Consider the following 20,286-nt stretch of genomic DNA (forward strand, 5'->3'; position numbering starts at 1 on the left):
GGAATATTGCTTTTGAAATACACTGGAAAGTGGTCACTGCCATATATGTCTTCACCAGCTACTCATGTGAAATAAAGAGACGACGTGCAGATAGTCAAATATAATGATGCAATGCATTGTGCAATAGCTTATCTCTACCTCAAGGAACTTTTCAATATAATTTGGTCTGGGTCTTGGATGTAAAACAAATGCCAATATGTGGAAACCACTTTTCTTCTTCCAGCTAAAGTGGCCAGGTTATATGTGGACACTTATAATCGGTGCAAGTTATTCCTCACCCCAATTCCAAGCAATTTTGGAAAGTTCAGTAACTGCAGAGGACAACTTGTGTTACTGTAAGAAATGTTTTTCTTCCTTTAGTCATAGTTACCCTAACCTTTTGACCCAAAATTGAATGTTATTAATGACCCCAAGTGCAAGCAATACAACAAATTTAATAAATGCATCCCGTAGACAACTTGAGTTATCATACAGAGGTTAGAGGTGGTCACAATCATAGATGTACATCATATCCTATGATACCCTGCCTTACATCCGCTTCTCGAGGGTCGGTGGTTCTTTCCGGGTTCTTCCTCCACCTTTAATACTGGCTGCCATGTATAGCCTATCTTGTGCTGAAAAATGGCGTTAAACCCTACAACAACAACAACAACAACAACAAAGCCTTACATCCAGCATCTGAAAATCATGACAGGTGATACTGCATTTTTAAAAGCCAATAGACGAAGTGATGAACAACTTCATAACATAATATGTTCTACACTATGGTTGGTTTATAAAAAGGGTGTATAGATGTGTGACTCATTCATATCTTTGATCACTAATATAGGCTTACTGGTGAAATCACTTCATTTACCTGTGTAGAAAATTCCTGACTGGGAAATAGGTTGGACCCACAACAACCGGTTCATAATGCATCGGCAAATTACAATCTACACAGTTTTTGTGAAATCTACATTAGAGCAGATAGCATAAACAGTGATCTGAAGGCACATTGTGCATTTTTTAGATAGATTGTGGTCAATTTTGTACCTATTTGGTACATAACATACATACGTAAATCTGGATGTATTTACAAACCTGTATTTTTCTGTCCTATTGAAGTCCTGCTTGTTATGAATTGGATCCAAGAAGTTTGCCTCCACAACTCCTATTACTCCGACACCAAGGTCATTGGGCTAAAACAATGTTGAATCAATACTGACATTTCTTAAAACAAATGTAAAGGTTTCAAAGCAAGTTGTGTGATTTGGAGTACTCGAAGCATTCTCGTTTCCTTTGTAACATAATTATTAATTGCATAATGGTTAGCTTTATTGATACCCTCAATCCAAAAATATTTCCATGTTTCTTTTGTCATTCAGTCTGAATATAAAGTATTAAATTCCACTTTTTAATAAATGAAAACTGGTTGCATATGTATTTGTACTAAACATATTTTACTTTATAACTTAAAGACAATACTACTTGTAGCTGTATCCAGTATTTGTAAATTGAAACTCAGTCATTTGACAATCACATCATTTCTGTTTGCTATTCTATGTATGCGAACCTGAATTGAATGAATACACAAAGCGGTATCATGACTCGATTGAGTCGTGATGCCAAGTTGAAATCATGGTTCACACATGCTCAAGGATTTTGATTTTCAATGACTTTTCAGGAAGGGTCAGGACTCCCACAAGCTTTCAAAGATTGTTCATTCATATGGAATTTAAACATCCATTTTACGTTACTTCATTTATTACCGCAGGGATAGGTACAAAACTAGAAGATAAAACAAAAGTAACTTTCCACTACAACAAATGGATATTACTCGTAGGTTATTTGATACATCAAATTGTATCCCATTTTATTTATTTATTTACTATGTTTGAAAAATAATTTACAATTCTTAATTTAAAAATGATATGGAAAGTGAAAAATGATATTATTTAAAGGGGAAAAAAAAAGTACTCCAACATATTCAAGGATTTTCAATAATAAAACTAGTTTTGTTTTCTCAGAATTCAAGGATTATTCAAGGATGTACAAATTAATTGCTACTGTAGGGGGCAATGCAATTAACTTACCATTACATGTTTACTGTGTTTACCCAATTGTATTATGCATATACAACTGAAAACTGCTTTCGTCCAGAGCATGAAACGGTGATTCAGTTTTGCAGTATCAATAAAAAATAAGCTTCCAAAAGTAACTTCACTTGTGATTGTTTAAAACAAAATATTAGGCTCAGACATTAGTTAGCAAGTCTAATGATAACCAGGTCAGATCTGTTATATAATATTGCAGCAGATGAGCATCTACAATGTAGGTTTTAAAACCAATTTGTGGAGTAAATACCGTTTCTTCTATAACACTTATATGCTCAAAATATATTTGGAGTACATCCACTATTATAGAAATCCAGTCCTATTTGGATGTTGTAGCTGCTACAAACCAAACATTAAAAAGCCTTGCAAACAATGATCTTGTCTGGAATAAATGAACCCCACTTCCAATTGCTATTTTAAGTACAGATTAAAAGTCATCTAAATTAAATGCAAAACTATAAAAATCAACGAATACACAGGAATCACATCTATAAAATGTACAGGTTAGTTTGTTTCTTCATTGCTCTATGCATTCCATAAAAATTAATGAAAACACAGGAATCACATCTATAAAACGTACAGGTTAGTTTGTTTCATCATTGCTCTACGCATTCCAGATTCATTTCATCCATGAATACCTGTTTTTGGTATCCAACTTTCTCAAAGGCCTTGATCAACCTATTGTTGTGGTACATCATGATACCATAATCGTCTGGGTTCTTACTGGAGGTAAATCCAAATGTAATGTGAATTTTCTGTTCCTAAAAGTAGGTTAAGGAACAAACATGGCAAATGGAAAGTTTATCTGAAATAAATACGAATTGTAAAATGATTCGCAATTCAGCGATTTGATGCAACATGTAATAAATGAATAAAAAAAACCTGAATTTGTTTATGTGATCTTGTAAACATTTGAAAAAGAAAAAGGTCAATCGTCTACCTGTGCAATAGTCCAAAATTAAAGGCATGCATCATATCAAATGAGTAACGAAATTGATGAAAATATGCAAAAATTAGAGGATAACGTGTAGGAGTCACTTTGCTAAGAAAACCAGTGAAATCAATTATTACATAGCTGACCTCTGTGAAGCATTTTACAGTCTGCAGTAGCAACTATGTAGATATTTATTATTTATTATTGAGAAAAATTCAGATTAAACTGATTTTGACAAAGAACTATTTTGTCTTTCATGAATAAAGGCGTATGCAATTTGGCATCTTTACATTTAAACCTTTATTTTTTTTTAAATTTAACAATTTCAGTTTTAATTAACACCATATTACCGGCATTGTGGTGGCATGCCACTGAAACATACATATATATATATATATATATATATATATATATATATATATATATATATATATATATATATATATATATAGATGGATAGATAAATACATGCATCCATCCATACATACATATATACTGCGACATGAATGGAAGATATATAGATAGATAGATACATGCATACATACATACATACATACATACATACTGCACTGCAACATCAATGGAAGATATAAACCAGTACAAGGGAATATTATTTTTCTTATGTCAAAGTAGAAGAACTATAATTAGTTGATCAACTGCCTGACCTACAAAGCATAACAACTAATCGTTCACTATACAGTCTTTGCAGTATTATCATAACACAATCTATGTAAAATATCTCCTAAACTTTAAGCCATGAAGGTTTATTCATTTGATTACAGACTATTAAAATGTCTTTCCAAAGATAAAATCATCGTTAATAGTTTTAGTCGCATGAGCACTCAAAGTTATCCAAGAACTTTAAAAGTTAAGTTTACAGACAAAGCTTAATTTGTGGTCTATGCATTTATATCCTTTACACTTGATGAAATTATAATTTGCCGACTTGTTTTATCTAAATCATGGGTTTATTTACTCTTGATAAATATATTTGAAAGTGCTAAAGGTACTATTAAAAGCGAGAAATACAGAATATAAAATCCAAATAAATTGTCAGTAATGGCATGAATATTATAATAAGCTATCAAATAATGTACATGTATCCGTACATATTGCGATTTCCGGCGTGTGTTATACGAGTTATACCCGACATGAGCCCAGTGAGGTCATCCCATCTTCTAAGTTGGAACCTCATATTTGTACGCATTGGGAGAAGTGGGTCCAGTGCACAAAGTCCTGGACAACATACTCATTTGTAATGAGCACAAGGAAGAAATTCTCAGGTGGGTAAATTGTCCAGGATGGGTCCATTGTGCTGACCATCAATGCTCGTTCCTGAGATAAACAGTTGATATTTGGGGCATTATAAATCATGATGCAAGTACAGGAAAAAATAATGCCATTGGAAAGCCAGAAACGTTGTCACTGAAGAATGAAAAAAGCAGAAAAGTTGCAAAGTCAGAGATGAAGTATATTTCTTTTCGAAGAGAACAGTACTCCAACTTGCTTGAAGGTAGAAAAATTTCAAAATGTTTGTATGCAGACTGTGATGCCTCTCTGTCGAGAGTGTGCTACTTGACAAGAATGGAAGTAGTAACGGAAGTAATCATTGCATTTGACACCAATCCATGTATCAAGGGGTGATCAATCTATCCAACTGTCATCTAGGTGGGCAAATATCATTTAGCTTTTTAATTAAAATGTTTTAGCCTGGGTTTACAAGGTAGTGGTAGTTTTCCTAAGGTATTAAGATCAGGTAACCTATTTGAAAAGAAAGAAACAACAGTTATAAGATAAACAAAAGGAGTTAACATAACTTCATAAGCCAATAAATTGTAGGTCACCAACCTTTATATGGGATTGGTACAAAGAGGTAATTAATCCAAAGTCAGTTAAGCATGACAAATGCACCAAAGTGGCCTTTCTTTGAAATAAGCATGTAGTACTCATCAGGATGTATCCATTCAACATATTTTAGGATTCCTGGTAGAACATCATGTACACATGAAGTAAAATCCCTATAAAATCAAGAACTAAAGTAAAAAATATAACATAAACCAGTAAGTGTGCAATGTAGTTCTTTTATTGCATGGTCGTGGTAATAGCATGGACACAATCATCTTGTTTGATGATTCTGGAATGAACAGTGTTTGAGACTCAATTCAAGTCAGTGAAGCATAGACTAACGGTCACAATGATATACTATGCGATTCAGATGTAGTGATCATCACAATCAATTATGATGTTTAATGAATCCATGTATACTAGGATGTACACAGGGTGTAGATATCCTATGTTGTCTTTAAGTACCATATTTGCCGGCCTATAAGACGATACTTTTTGACCAGAAAATCTTAGCTTCGTCTTATATTTCGAATCGACTTATTTATGGATTTTGTCATCCTAATCACTTTATCATATGTCACAATTTTTTGTATAGAAACATATCTCCAAAAGTAAGAAAAAGATGTGTAAAAACTTATTTCATTTTGGGGGAATGATCGTCTATGAAAACATACAGAATCTGAAACAATTACATGATTTATTATTGTATTAAAATTAACTTATATCAGATGTAATTGCGATAAAGCAGCATGCATTAGTAATATATGTTGTTTGTTATATACGTTGTTTAAATTTGATACAGGTGCGTTAGAATTGTAGAATTGAAAACTTAGAAGATGAATAACCAGGACAGGGACAGATACTGCATCACGATTTTCTTTCTGCACTTCATGATCAAATAAATATTATGTCCAATTATGAGAGAGAGAGAGAGAGAGAGAGAGAGTACCAAAAGTGCAGTACCATATTCCATTATCAAATAATACCACTGGGTAAGCAATTCCTTCTAGTTTTAGTTCTCACTTCCATTGTTCACAAATGACATGGCTTTGGAGCGGTATGTAGATGCTAATTAAATATGCTACAGCTGTAGTCAGGTTTTCTGGAGTTAACACCTGTGTGAGGTCAAGACTAGGCAGACCAGGTCAGATTAGTGAGGCTACCAATAGGGAAATGAGGTTACCCATGGGTATTATGAATATGCTTCCGTACAATGAAAGTAAATGCCAGGTGTTTACTGTGTCAATTTCTTAACCATTGACATCTTTTGAACTTGCCGATAGGACTGCCAGCAATTTAAAGTAACATATAGCATGAGCAAAGATCAAAAACAAATGCCGCCTAAGTACAGGACGAGTACATGCGCATGAAAAAATAATCTTATTTGTTGGGAATGGAGAGGTTGTAACATTTGCAAAGAAAACTAGACATCAATGTGAAATGATTATTCTTGGCAGCTAACCCAATTAATGGAGTCTATATGGATAGAAACATTACGAATATTCAAACCCTAAAGGAGTATGGTATGTATTTTCATAGTTTACATTTACTATTTAATTTATTAATTATTTCTCTCTTTGACAAAATCTTCAGCTAAACAGGGGCAATAAGGTGAAGAAAGAAACCCATAAGGAGCTGGAATCTCTCTCATATATATATCGGGCCATATTTTATTTTGAAAAATGCGAGGGAATAAATATGTATCTCTTCCCCCCCCCCAAAAAAAAAAACAAAAAAGAAATGCGGAAAAAGCATTTTAGCATCAACGATGTAATTTACATATTGAAATAGCATACATTTATACTTTTAATATTCATGGAACCGGAAGTTAATATAGTTTAATTCCGCACAGCATCGCAAATGTTATCCTATCTGTAGCTCAATAATTTTTCAGGTTAGCGTCATTATATGTAGTTAAAAGTACATAATACATTTAAAATACTTCGCGCATAAACAAAGTAGGTAATTTTAGTTATATTTATTGATCAAGACCGGAAAGGTTACTGAGTTAACAGATAGGATAAAATTCGCGATGCTGTGTCGAACAAAATGAAAAAGACAAAGCCGAGGTACTGATCTCGCCTCGTCTAATACTCAGCATCGAATTATAAATGGATGAAGAATGAAAAAGTTGCCAAATTCGCTCATTCGACTTATACTCTGCATCGACCTATAGGCCGGAAAATATGGCAAATGCAGATGGTTAACATGGATCATTACAATCTGACATCTTGTTCGGTGGCTTTCTTTTGTTGTTAGCATGAGATACCAACACACACACACACACACATATATATATGTATGTATGTATGTATGTAACAAACTGACTACGAACAGTGCAAAACTAGTATCTAGCTATCATGAGCGCTTTAGACTCTTAATGAGTCGAAATTCGAAGGCAAATACAAAACATCGACAAGACAAACAGATAAAACAGACAAACCATTGTCTTTGTAAAACTTTACATGAATATGACTTGTTGCGGATGCTGAAAGATATTTTATTTTGACCTAGAAATCGATGAGCCATAGCGTCATCTGTTATTTGATGTAAATTTATGTACGCGCAAATTATATCCCGGAAATGTCATTGTTATATTTGTAATTATAGGTTATTGGGTGACTAATAAGCAAGTTTAGAGAATCATTGAAAAGAGAACATGCCGGCTGCAAAAAGGTCATTTTATTTGTGAATGGCTGTCTTTTTCTAGTCTTCATGGTTTAAACCGCTTGGTTTTAATGTTAAAGGCGGCGTATTCAGTAAGATTCCTTTTCTTTCCTGGTTCGGAACTACATTTGGGGTTGTGAGCAATTACTACAAGTGTTATATCACTTGCTAGATCCATTGCACTTGAAAGGACTGTTATTCGCCATATGATTTGTATTTTTTTATTTATAAACAGCCACAACAGGAACACATTCAAACCATGATTCTCAGAGACAGACACGGTCACGAATTAGAAAGCTCGATACGGAAAAGCAGAAGATTGCACACCATAAACTGGGTAAAATCAGTCAGATTCTTACTGGGGAACTTACCAAATTTCACGAGCAGTTATGTACCAGTTTTATGGTTTCCAATATTTCGCTTATCTTTAACATGCAGAAAGTAAAGATAACCTTTGCAAAATCATGCATCTGTTTTGAAAATAAAAAAATTCTGGGAAATATAGTGAAGACTATTAAAAGCACTGAAGAGCTGCTGGATTGTCTTTAAAAATGTAAGGGTGTGGTTTTCTGCTATTTCTGCTTAGTAAATTGATTAAACATGTCAAGGATACAAGCCAGGTGGGTTTATAACGGTCCTTTTCTGTCTGTGACAGGCTTTTTGACATTAGTTTAGTCTTCACACTCTTGCCTCGGATGACAATCTTCATTCTGGGCTTCAGGTATAGAATACTGCAGTATTCCTGAAATATACCCACAACACATTTACATTACTCCGTCATTAGAATATGTTTCCAGTTTATTAAGAAAGGGCATCTTATATTGAGGCATAATACAAAACAGATTGTCTGATAATGGTATATGTTGCATACAAAACCATACAATTAGGCATTTCCACTAATTATGTTATCATTAGCTAAGAAATAACACTAAGTGAATAAATTGAGCTGCAATCATAAAGTAAGGTTAATCCAATTTAATGGAATCAATATTCATTACTGCATAACAGGAGGAACCATTGTGTACTGATCGTACATAAAGAGAGGAAACGCTCTACTATAAGTACAGGGAAATTCTTGAAAGAAATAATTACTGCTTTTGAAATGTTACAAGATTGTTATTTGTTGCAAAATAGAACAACCTAATGAAAACCAGTGATCAGGCTTGGGAAAAGAATATGAACTGAGAGTTTATGGCTTTGAGTATATTTTGCTGTTTTAAATTGAATGTCCATATGTAGCTACTATTGGGAAGTGGGGTACTTCTATAGGTGATCAAATGTTAAAATCTTACTTTTTATACATCTGCTGACATATTTTACCCACTTTGTAAATGAAGCTTTGGTGAGTTTTCTATTAGATTACATTCAAGTGCATTCATAAAAGCTCAATGAAAGAGGGAGAGAAATTTAGTTTTGATACGATAGACGATGTGGATTAAGTAAAAGTCTTGGAAAAACGTATTGTTGTGCAACACAGGAAATGTCATATTCCAGGAATCTAATATGCAATATATACAGAAATGTTGTGGTTTTTGTGCAATTTCATGAAACTTACAATTGTGGGTAATAGACCAATCTGGAACTCTTCTAAGCTTGACACAAAATAAAGAAAATGCGAAAAGACAGATTGCCTAACGGATTGAAATGAGCAAAAAGATACCCTTAGAGAACGTCTGTACTCAGGCTGGCTTGGAATTGTTGGTCTCTCAATGCTGTTGAGATCGATAATAGACGTTTCTGGATTTCGGATGTCGAATGGATCACTTTTAAAATCCAATTCAAGATTTTTATTAGTCCTGAAAGATCGAGGAGTAAAAAGTGTCAAACACTGACATTTCAGGTGCTTTGTAACTATTTTTTGTTACAATACAGTACTATGTGACATCATTAAGTGGGACATTCAATATTATAGTATTCAATATTTTTTCAAGGGCCAACAATCATCATGGATTTTATGGTTATCAAGGGCTAACAATCTTCATAGATTTTATGGTTATCAAGGGCTAACAATCTTCATGGATTTTATGGTTATCAAGTGCTAACAATCTTCATGGATTTTATGGTTATCAAGGGCTAACAATCTTCATGGATTTTATGGTTATCAAGGGCTAACAATCTTCATGGATTTTATGGTTATCAAGGGCTAACAGTCTTCATGGATTTTATGGTTATCAAGGGCTAACAATCTTCATGGATTTTATGGTTATCAAGGGCTAACAATCTTCATGGATTTTATGGTTATCAAGGGCTATCAATCTTCATGGATTTTATGGTTATCAAGGGCTAACAATCTTCATGGATTTTATGGTTACTACAAATCACAAATTCAAAGACCCATTTAATATTGATCAGTATGTGGAGATTATGGATACCCTACCTGACGCTATACATATCATTGTCAGTTACATTCTAGGTCTATTCTAGGATGTACAATCGCAGGATTCGAGCAAATTTCTAACAAATCAAGACGAACAAAATCAACAGAATGTGTGAATATTGTGCATTATATTTTTAAGCCATACCATTATTCACTCATTAAATCAATCCTTTATTTATACAATCACCTTTTTCCAAACGGAAGGAGGGATATCCATCCTGATTTTTCGGTCATGCTATTGAAAATGTAATGTAACTATTAACAAAAATGTAAATCAATAATGAAAAGCAAGGAATTCAGAGTATTTAGTATTTAGTGAGCCAAGAATGGAACAAATTCAAAAAATTTGAAGAGGCTCAAACGTAACAATGGAATCAATACAAGGACTAAATGACTGAAAGCAATTCATTGTTTCTCATAGTTAGAAATAAACTTAAAATAAAGGGTCAAAAGACAAGGACATCTGACAAATGGGGCACTATTAATTAGCATGACAACTGACTCGTATTCTCTCAAAAGATAACGCGTTTTGAATATCTTATAATATGCACCGACTAAAACATTCAGATTACATATTATAGTATTATTCTAAGTGCTCTTCCATTTAAACATTCATGATACTAAGAGAAAGCAGACTGATTTTTAAAAAAAAATATTTGCAAGGATACTTTGAGTAGTCAAAGAGTAATAATGCAAATGATACAGTATTCTAAATTATATATCACACATTTGTTTTACCAGAACAGATCCAAAGGACAACATATTTGAACAGGTGGACAAAAAGAACTTGTACAGCACCAATGGGAAGTTTTCTATATTTGCTCAAGTTAACTGTCACAACACGGCTAATTTCAAATGGAATATAAGGGTAAGAATGAAAATGTATGCGCATTACCGGGCATCTCTCTCTCTCTCTCTATATATATATATATATATATATATATATATATATATATATATATATATATATATATATGTATACACTATAAAGAATATTATCATACAGATGTGAGTTTATTTTATCTCGGTCCTTACCCGAGACTGGAGCCCAGGTCAAATATGCACAAGAATAAAAAGTGCTTTCCGTTGAAGATGGGTAATATTACAGAGTTACATTATTATAAAATGACAAGGAATAGAATCATCCAGGTTAAATAATAATTTCTTATTCATTTCATGCCGAGACTCAAATTCAGGTCCTCTGGTTAAGGCGACCATTGAGGGAATAGATTAAAAAATAATCTAACCTGTATGATAATATTCTTACTCTGTGTATTTTAATTTCGCGCCACATTATTTTCACGTCAGCTGTTCCTGGCGTATGTTCGTAATATATATATATATATATATATATATATATATATATATATATATATATATATATATATATATATATATACTTACATTCTGAGGTTATAAATAATGATATTTGTTCCGTGACCTATTGTCTCAAGCTCTGATAATTCAGCCAGAAGTTCCTCCTCTGTTTTGAAGATGGTGTGCGTAAGGATTGCATTCAGGTTAGAGGTTGTATTTCGATCATCTCTGCGTTTCTCTACTACTCTGTTAAGGTTGTAATCCTGTCATTTGTAAATTTCAGTATAAGAATCCTGGTCAAAAAACAATTTCGAGGCATTAATGATAAGACCATAGCTTTCTTTCAACTGCTCATTGTTGAATCCATCTCCGATGTTCTTGAACAATAAATAGGACGATTTCTAAATTAGCAGCTGTGCACAGATTTGGTAACATTTCATTTGAATCATATCAGACTGAAGACCATCAAGACGCCATAATAGTTGGTGCTATGATGGATATCATGCTATTACCATTTCCATTTAGGACCAACTAGATATCATAAGAGGTCTTTTGGTAAAAGCACAATATCAATCAATGCGATCAGCTATCTGGATGAAGTAGCTGCAACAAGGTTTTCACGTGATTTTTCGAGGATGCCACTTTGGAAATCAGATCACGTCACGTGATTTTTCGAGGCTGCCACTTTGGAAATCAGATCAGCAGTATTTTCATCTAAGGACAGCTAGACATTATTAGAAGTCTTTCAGTGAAAACCCCATGCTGATACCGCCATGCATTCAGGAGTAATGATAACAGGATTTTCAAGATGGCCACGATATTGGCCATATAGGCGACTGATCTTCATTCAGAAGTAACAAAACGCCATAAGACGTTTTTAGGAAGAACCAAAGTGATGATACGACCTTCCATTCAGGGGCAATAGCAATGACAAGATTTTAAAGACACTTTAATGCAGAGTGTCTGTAATTTCATGAATTTTAAAGATCATTAAACTAATGAAATGTGTCAACTTGTCAGCTGAAATGATTCACAAACACCTAGAGTTTGTGAAGATTCTATTAGATAATTGATAAATAACCGAAAGAAAATGCATTTTGTAGGGGCTAGCTTTAAATAAGGATGCAGTCTATAGCCATAATGGATGTGCACGTAGCACCATTTTCATTTAGAACCAAATATATATAATAAAACGTCTTTGGCTGAAAACCCCATGACATAATATTTTTTTTTATGCTTGGTTTTTGTAACGAAAACAAGACTTTCAAGACGGCAGTTATTTTGGCCAAACTGGACGTCAGATTGGCACCCTTATCATTTGAGACCAAATAAACACCATAAGAAGTTTTCTGGTAAAAACCAAATGTCAGTAGGAATATCCACTCCGAAGGAATTGTCATAGCAATAATTTTATGATAACCACTTTAGATGCCATGCTGGGCGTTAGAGCAGTACAATCTTCAACTAGGACCAGCTAGGAGGAACAGTGATAAAAGGTTCAAGATGGTCACTGTGGCTGCTATATTAGACGTAACATCTGTATTAACTACAAGGGAGGACACTTCTCTTCTTTTTTGTGCGACCTAATTATGAATAAATGCTTATATTTCAAGCTACGATTTGCGTAGCCTAATAAATTTGGTACCCATATTTAGGTCAGGCATTCGACTGTGAATTCCTATCCAGAGTTTGACTTAATATGACACGTTTAAGAAATGTCAGACCATTTTCCACGCTACCGCTCCACATGGCCCTGATAACGCCCGCTTAATATGCAAGTAAAACCCGCTGAGTGGAAGACTGTCCTCTCATTGGTTAAACGAAAATGATGTCCTGCATTTATGTATAACTTATTTTCAGTTGGCCAATGAGAAGGCAGTATTTCATTCAGCTCGCTGTTCTTGCATATTAAGCAGGCGCGATCATGGTCATGTCGAGCAGTAGCGTGGGAAAATGGTCTGGCATTCCTTAAAGGTATGATAATAAGCCGAGCTTCGGATACGCATACAAAGTCGAATGCCTGAGCTAAACATCGGTACCAAAGTTATTACGCTACGCGAAATGTAGCTTGAAATATCAGCGTTTACTCTTAAATAGGTCGCGCGAAAAAGGAGAGAAGTGTCCTTCTTTGTAGTTATTATATAGTACATGTATAACAGGTAACTTGTAAGCAACGATACGAGCAACTGTGATGTGATCTGGTAATTACTCTCGGAGAAATTAACTGCATACTAAAAAATTTGCTTTCTGTTTCCTAATTTTTTAACGTAAGGAGAATAGGTAAGAGAAGGGGGATATGCAATACATTCAGTATAAATTGTCTCCTTTCAGCGAAGAATGTCCGAATACCCTTTAAGAAGGAGAAACCGCCATCCTAATATGTCGGTAGCACAACCGACTGTTACGTGATCCGTGACCACAAAACATTCAGATAAAGATAATGGATGACTTTCCATTTCCTGAGCAAAGAAAATGTCTCGGCGAATCGAGCAAGAACCATAAACACCCGCATATGAGAAGGTTGTGCTTACCTCATGGTATCCATCTGGGTTGTAGCCAAAGAACCCAGCAGACTGACCTAATATCTACGTCAGTGCCGTCCAACCCGCGGCCCGCGGGCTGATTTTAAAAGGCCCACCAGAGCTCGAGCAGCTATACAGTCGTTGCTTTTCAGTTTTCTGCTGCGGCCCTCTGCTTCAAGAAAAACATTTTTCAGTGGCCCATGGTGTCAAAAAGGTTGGACAGCACTGATCTATGTGATAATAGATAATAGCTTTAGGAAATTGACTGTATATGACAGCCAGTAGCTTCCATTATATGACGGATCAAAATGGCGATTTCAAATGTCAGAATCACCAAATCTCATAAGGAGTATATGGTCCAGGGATAATTCAGAACACCCAGAGTGTATTATCCACTTTAGCCTCGAGGTTATAGTTTTAAAGGATATAACCTTGGGAAGGCAGAAACATTTTCGTGACCGATGGTTTATATCCATGCATATAAAATAAATTTTAGGAGTATGTAACAGGGTTTGCTTAGCTGCCCGCTCTATGAAACGACATAGGAGAGAGCTTGGATAACTACCTTTGATTGCCCGCAGATGGTAACCAGTTCTCAGCTGTGAGACCAGCTGCGTCATCTATGCCAGGAAACCATCCGATCGCAAGCGTGAGATAGTTCAGAACCATTGAAGGTCGTACAATCCATTCTCCTTGCACAGCGAGGCCACAGGGTTTCGTTACAAAGAAAATTAGGAGTCTAACCTGTAACAATATAACACAAAGGAAGACACGAGTCCGCACCCCTCAGTTGTTCCTACCCTGCTAGATTGTCCTAACTGCGTCTGTTAATTTCCAATTTATGTCAGTCGTAATCAAGAATAGTTCAGTTTTTAAAACAGCTCGACACACTACGTTCAGTTTGTGGCATATTGGAGAAAATGCAACAATTGTTCGCCGATTTTGATGTCTGTACACGAAATGGTCCGGCAGTGCCGTTTGCATTCGGATAGTCTTGGATTTCACCATTCAAGGAAAATCTAGGTTAAGTGCTCGAACTTCGCAGACTTGAACAAAGTCCAAACCCATGAAATATTCAAATTTGGAAACAGAGTCAGTTATTTTGGCCGATTCATGTCAAAACTGGCTGCCAAGACTGACAGACCCTTGTCGTGACCTGTATTCATTCGACAATGATGCCTTAAAATATCAGAAATCATACAGCAATATCCCAATATTAACCAGATCTAACATTTTCTGCTCAAATATTATGAGAAAAAGTTAGCCACATGCGAGATCAAGGCATTCAACGGTAAAGTACTGTTTTCGTTATACAAGTCCCTGAATAGCTACAAGTTTCTTTCTTAGGCTTTCAAAGTGGAGAACCTTCATGCTCGATAGATTCACCATACGACTGAAGATTTAAATTCCTTTTTTACGAAAGGCTGTCCTGACATGAGCCAGGCATGAAGTAGAAAATAATCTGGAAACGGATGAAACGCCTGTGAATGAGGATGTTTGAGGAGATTGAATTGACTAACATCGAGAACTATCCACATGGGGTCATCATCAATGTTTATATTATATCAAACCATGTCATGTGAGCATGAAATTTAGCGATAATGAGTTTAGTCGCTAATGTCGTTAAAATTTTATGCTCAAAAATATTTTGACAACATTTTGCCTCACAGGTTATGATTTGATAACTCTATGCAACACAAATAAAGTCCTGAAAAATATTTCTTTGGTTTGTACTTTGCCTCAATAGTCAACATTTAGGTATCTGAAAGTAGCACCATTAAAATCTTGAACTGGAATACTTGTGAACAAAAGGATATTTGAAGGTAGTTCCCAAGTCACAATTGGTACCAGAACTGTATCTGCATTAATAGTTTTCAGGAATGACTGAGAGAGAAGTCCCACACTCATTGATTCCTTATTTCTGGTGAAAACAATGGCATCCTTGCCAAGTCGCATGGAACCTGATTTGAAACCATTTCCATAGTATCCTATTGGCTTGATCTCTCCAATCTGTTTCTTGTCACAGTAACCAAAGCTGAAACAAAGAAACATGTAAAAAGGCGGTAGGCACACAAATATTCGCGTGTGATGAAAATATTTATACATTTTCCCATTCAAAAGAGCTAAAGAGGTAAAAGCAGACACATCTTTGTATAACGATGAGTTTTTATCAGTCATTAGTACGGCATCAAGTGTGTTACTGATACTAGTGTTAATGTTAAGATTGAATCTTGATAGTCCATGGACATGTTCAGAAATTTATTATCCGGCCCATGGTTGTGAGAGCCGGCCCGTAACTTTTTCATCCGGATTGACCGTTCTACAAGCTGATGAAAGCAATGTGTTTGTAACATTTGGCGAGGCGAGGGAAAATAATGGCATTTAGTACCACTTTGTACAAACCAGTCTCTAGACGGCATTAATAAGTCAGGTAAAATAGCGTGAATCATTTACGCAAAGGCTTATCTTTACAAACGTACATATGGCAACATTTCCCAATACATGAATACATTTCAGGGTGTCTGACATAATTTTGGAGACAATCTTTTTCCATTAATTATTTTGTGAAATTTTAATTTGTAATTAAAATTTCTTATAAATTTTACTGCAAAAAATGGCGGAATGGCAGCGATTCATATTAATTTTGGCATAAAGTGACATTATCTTCATAACACTTGAAGAAAGTTATAATTATTAACAATACAGTATATACTTTTGTTGTTATTGTGATTTTGTTACATATTTTGATGCATGAACATTTAACAAAAAACGTGGTATACAGCTACTGTTATACAACTTTGCCAAGTAAAGTTGATGAAAGACATTTTTATCATTGAAATCCCACAAGTTCTGTTATTTCTAGAGGATATCCCAATAAAAGACCATTTCTGTTGAAACAGATGGGATTTTCTATGGAGTAGAAACTCGTACACAACCATGCATTAATGTGCAGTACATCGGATAGACTGGTTAAAGGCATCACCAAATCTTCTCAGAAGGGCTATTATGAGCCATATTGTATCAGACAAGAGTATGATAATCTACTGGCTGAATTTTATCCCCCGGAATTCAAAATGAAACCATTTCTTTCAGCTGATAATTGTTGAAACCAGCCCTACTGTTCCGTAGCGATACTCAGCTTTTCAAATTAGCTGTTGTGGTAGACATACTGGAGGTCTGAGTAGTGAAGGGGGATACTATACGTACAATGGGAATTAGCATTACAGACCCCCCTTGGGATACTATACGTACAAGGGAAATTTAACATGGCGAAAAATCGTGGGATACTATACGTACAAGGGGAATTTAACATGGGAGTAAATCGTGGGTTAATATACGTACAAGGGGAATTTAACATGGGAATAAATCGTGGGATACTATACGTACAAGGGGAATTTAACATGGGATTTTTAAAAAAAAAAATTAAAAAAGGGGTAGGCAATGGAAAGGCTATCTCTTTTCGAGAAATATGGCTGGCCCTGAAAAGGGCCTTTGGGTTTATGTTAATGTATTCATTAACATAAATGGCACCGCATTGGTCTTCTTCTTGTCCTTAGGCTGCGTCTCACTGTTGGCCCGTAAATTAGCACTCTTTTCAGGCATCCTTGTCTTTCAACGTAGATCCTACGTATCCACAGGCTGGTGTTTGTCCTGTGGACAATGGTCCACTTCGATTGGACATACATGAGCATGTCCGTCCTGAACATCATCGTTGACACAAGCGTTGAAGAGTGCACATCGGTCCACATGTTGAGGCGCCGAGAACAGGTGAATCAATGCAGTGAACTGCGTTTATTTATAGGTAGAGGAAGGATTGAAACGGATTGAGTTCATTCACCAATCCGAACACGCGTTACAAAATTCAGTCAGCTCGCATCCAATCCGAAGAGAGCAGTCTGTGACGTCAGTTGGTCTATATAGATTCGCTAGCGCTTGTGTGCAGTCAATCTATACGACAGTGATTCAACATGACGGAAATTCAGAAAACGATCCATTGGGGTGCACCAACAGGGGAGACTGCCCAAGGGAACCCGGACTTACTTTCAGAAGAGGTGAATTGGGATTTTGTGGATTTTCTCTCCTCGCAAGAATTTGTTCCGGAAACTTCGTTACCTTCTTCATTACCGCAAGTGGAAAATTTTAGACAGAGACAGAAAGAAGAATTGGAGAAATTTATACAACGACAAAAGGAAGCGCAACAAGCTTTTCTCCTACAGCAACAGCAGCAAGAAGAAGAGGTAAGAAAAAAAACAACAGCAACAACAGCAAGAAGAAGTAGCAGCAGCAAAGAAACAAGAGGGTGAAAATCAAACGGTCACGGTACTGTTGGACATTTTAGCGGAGTTAAGAAGTCTGAAACAAATGTATCAGACTTCTTTATTACGACCGAAGAGAATACTACCTTCCCGAGCTAAACACGCCAACCCTGTGACTAAGCCTACCGTACCACCCTTAGTGATTTCAACCCAATCATCATCAACATTACGTAGTCCAGAAGTAGGCCTTGGCCGTGGCAAAGGCTTAAGGCAGTTAAAGTTGATTGCTTAAACTCACCCCTACACCGAAATAAAAAAGGCCCTTTTCAGGGCCACTTACATTTCTCGAAAAGAAATACAATTTCAATTTGCCAATAACTCAAAAAAAAAAAAATAACCCACCCATTTTACCCTTATAGTACGTGTCTGTGTATGAGTGCATGAGTGTAGCTTCTTATTTTAAAATCAAAACTCAAAGACACTTACCTTGTATCATTAATTTATTCTTTTCTCCATTTTTTACAATCCAATTCACAATTCATAACACATCACTTTAATATAAAGTTCATACACTTCTTCTTTCTCCTTGTTTAGTCTCTCTGTTTTTTAAATTTCTTCACCGTCACACTCTTTTCCTCTTCTTCTTCCTCCTCTCTTTCTTCCCTTCTTCTTTTTTTCTCCTGTTTCTTTTTCTTCACCTCTCTTCTTTCTTCCTCAGAAGAATCCCTCTCTTCCTCTGAAGATTCCCTCTCTTCTTCTGAAGAATTCCTCTTTTCTTCTGATTCCTCTTGTTTCTTTTTTGGGCAATCTGGAGACCAATGTCCTTTTTCTTTACAATAATAACAGGTATCTTGACTTTTGTCTTTTTTAGCCCCTGTTTTTGTTCTTTTTTGACGGTCTGGACACTTTGAAGACCAATGCCCTTTCTTCTGACAGATATAGCAAGTATCTTGACTTTTATCTCGAAAGGAAGGAGAGTAGTCCGTGGGCTGGTCTGAAGAGAATTTTCTAATGACCCCTCGCAAAGCTCTGACGAAACGTTCGATTTGGTTAGTCTCTTCCATCGTTGTGTTCGGCTTGAGAGTGAAATGAATAGTGAAACGACAAGACACACACCCTTTTATATACGCTGGTCTGCTATGACTATAAATTAGTCTATGGTGTTTAAACTTGAGTCATTTGACGTTTTGCACTCAAAATGAAACGATCCCATTCATTCGAGAAGAAAGAAGAAGAAGAAGAAAGTAAGAGGCAGAAACGTGATCTATCGCCTCGTACCAGGGCTGAAATCTTGGCACAAATTCATGCCAGTGATTTTGAAGAGGACATGAGTGAACCTGAATCCAAACCCTCTAAACTAAGTTCACCACCCTTAGTCAACCCTGAAAAATACTATTCCATTCGAGAGACGGAAAAGCACTCCTCTAGAAAATTTAGAACCACGGCTTACAAATACACGGTGAAGTTTAAAGATTTCAATGCTGAAGTGCCGTTAGAGAAAGCAGAAGTGTTTATCAGTGGGGTGTGGGATTCTTTGCTCACCGCACTCAAACGACAATGTCAACCCAAAGCAGACGATCGCTTGAGACTTTCCATACAACACGACGGTTTGAAATCCCCTGTTTGGATCGAGTTTAGCACCCCTGCAGAATTGACCGCTTCCAAAGTCATGGACAAGATTCAACACGTGCAACAATCTAATGACCAGTTTGACATCACCGATGGAAAAGCCACATTGGACATGACCCACTGACCCACGTCTCTCCTCCTCAAGGGACCGGACGCAAAAAGATGTTATTGGTGAACGAGCTTCGCAGCATTAAGCGTAGCCTTGTCCAAATTCACAATCCTCATGACCAGATGTGTTTAGCCCGTGCCATCGTGGTGGCACGAACCTATGCCAACAAGAACGACACGGTAGAATGGAAAAGAACCTGGAACACTATTCAACGTTCCTATCGAGCCAAACAACGAAACGAAGCAGAACTCCTGTTGCAACAAGCTGGCCTGTCCAAAGACACACCCTGTGGCATTCCTGAGATGCAAAAATTGCAAGATGCCCTAGCTCCACGATACACCTTGAAAGTGCACCCTCAAGAAATGCGCGGGCCTCTGTTGTTTCGAGGCCAAGATTTTAAGGACGGAAAATACATTCATGTTTATTATCACGATGACCATTTCGATACCATTACCAGTATCACCGGATTCCTGCGATACGGTTATTATTGTGAGAAATGTGACCATGGTTATAACAATCGAGAGCAACACAAGCATT

The 20,286-nt window shown here is 36.0% G+C and overlaps 1 protein-coding gene across 1 annotated transcript in view; it reads right to left on the minus strand.

The window, feature by feature from the left end:
- Positions 1-20,286, minus strand: part of LOC149801244 (MORC family CW-type zinc finger protein 3-like) — a 95,806-nt gene that overhangs the window by 43,534 nt on the left and 31,986 nt on the right. The window contains exons 4-9 of the mRNA XM_089955317.1: positions 15,572-15,790; positions 11,321-11,470; positions 9,200-9,335; positions 8,153-8,281; positions 2,732-2,854; positions 1,081-1,178 (exon numbers count right to left, since the gene is read on the minus strand). Coding sequence (XP_089811443.1) covers positions 1,081-1,178; positions 2,732-2,854; positions 8,153-8,281; positions 9,200-9,335; positions 11,321-11,470; positions 15,572-15,790 — 855 coding nt within the window. The remainder of the gene's footprint in view (positions 1-1,080; positions 1,179-2,731; positions 2,855-8,152; positions 8,282-9,199; positions 9,336-11,320; positions 11,471-15,571; positions 15,791-20,286) is intronic.

This window comes from Sinohyriopsis cumingii, chromosome 4, assembly GCF_028554795.1.
Source record: "Sinohyriopsis cumingii isolate HCF-2022 chromosome 4, ASM2855479v2, whole genome shotgun sequence".
NCBI classification, from domain to species: Eukaryota; Metazoa; Mollusca; class Bivalvia; order Unionida; family Unionidae; genus Sinohyriopsis; species Sinohyriopsis cumingii.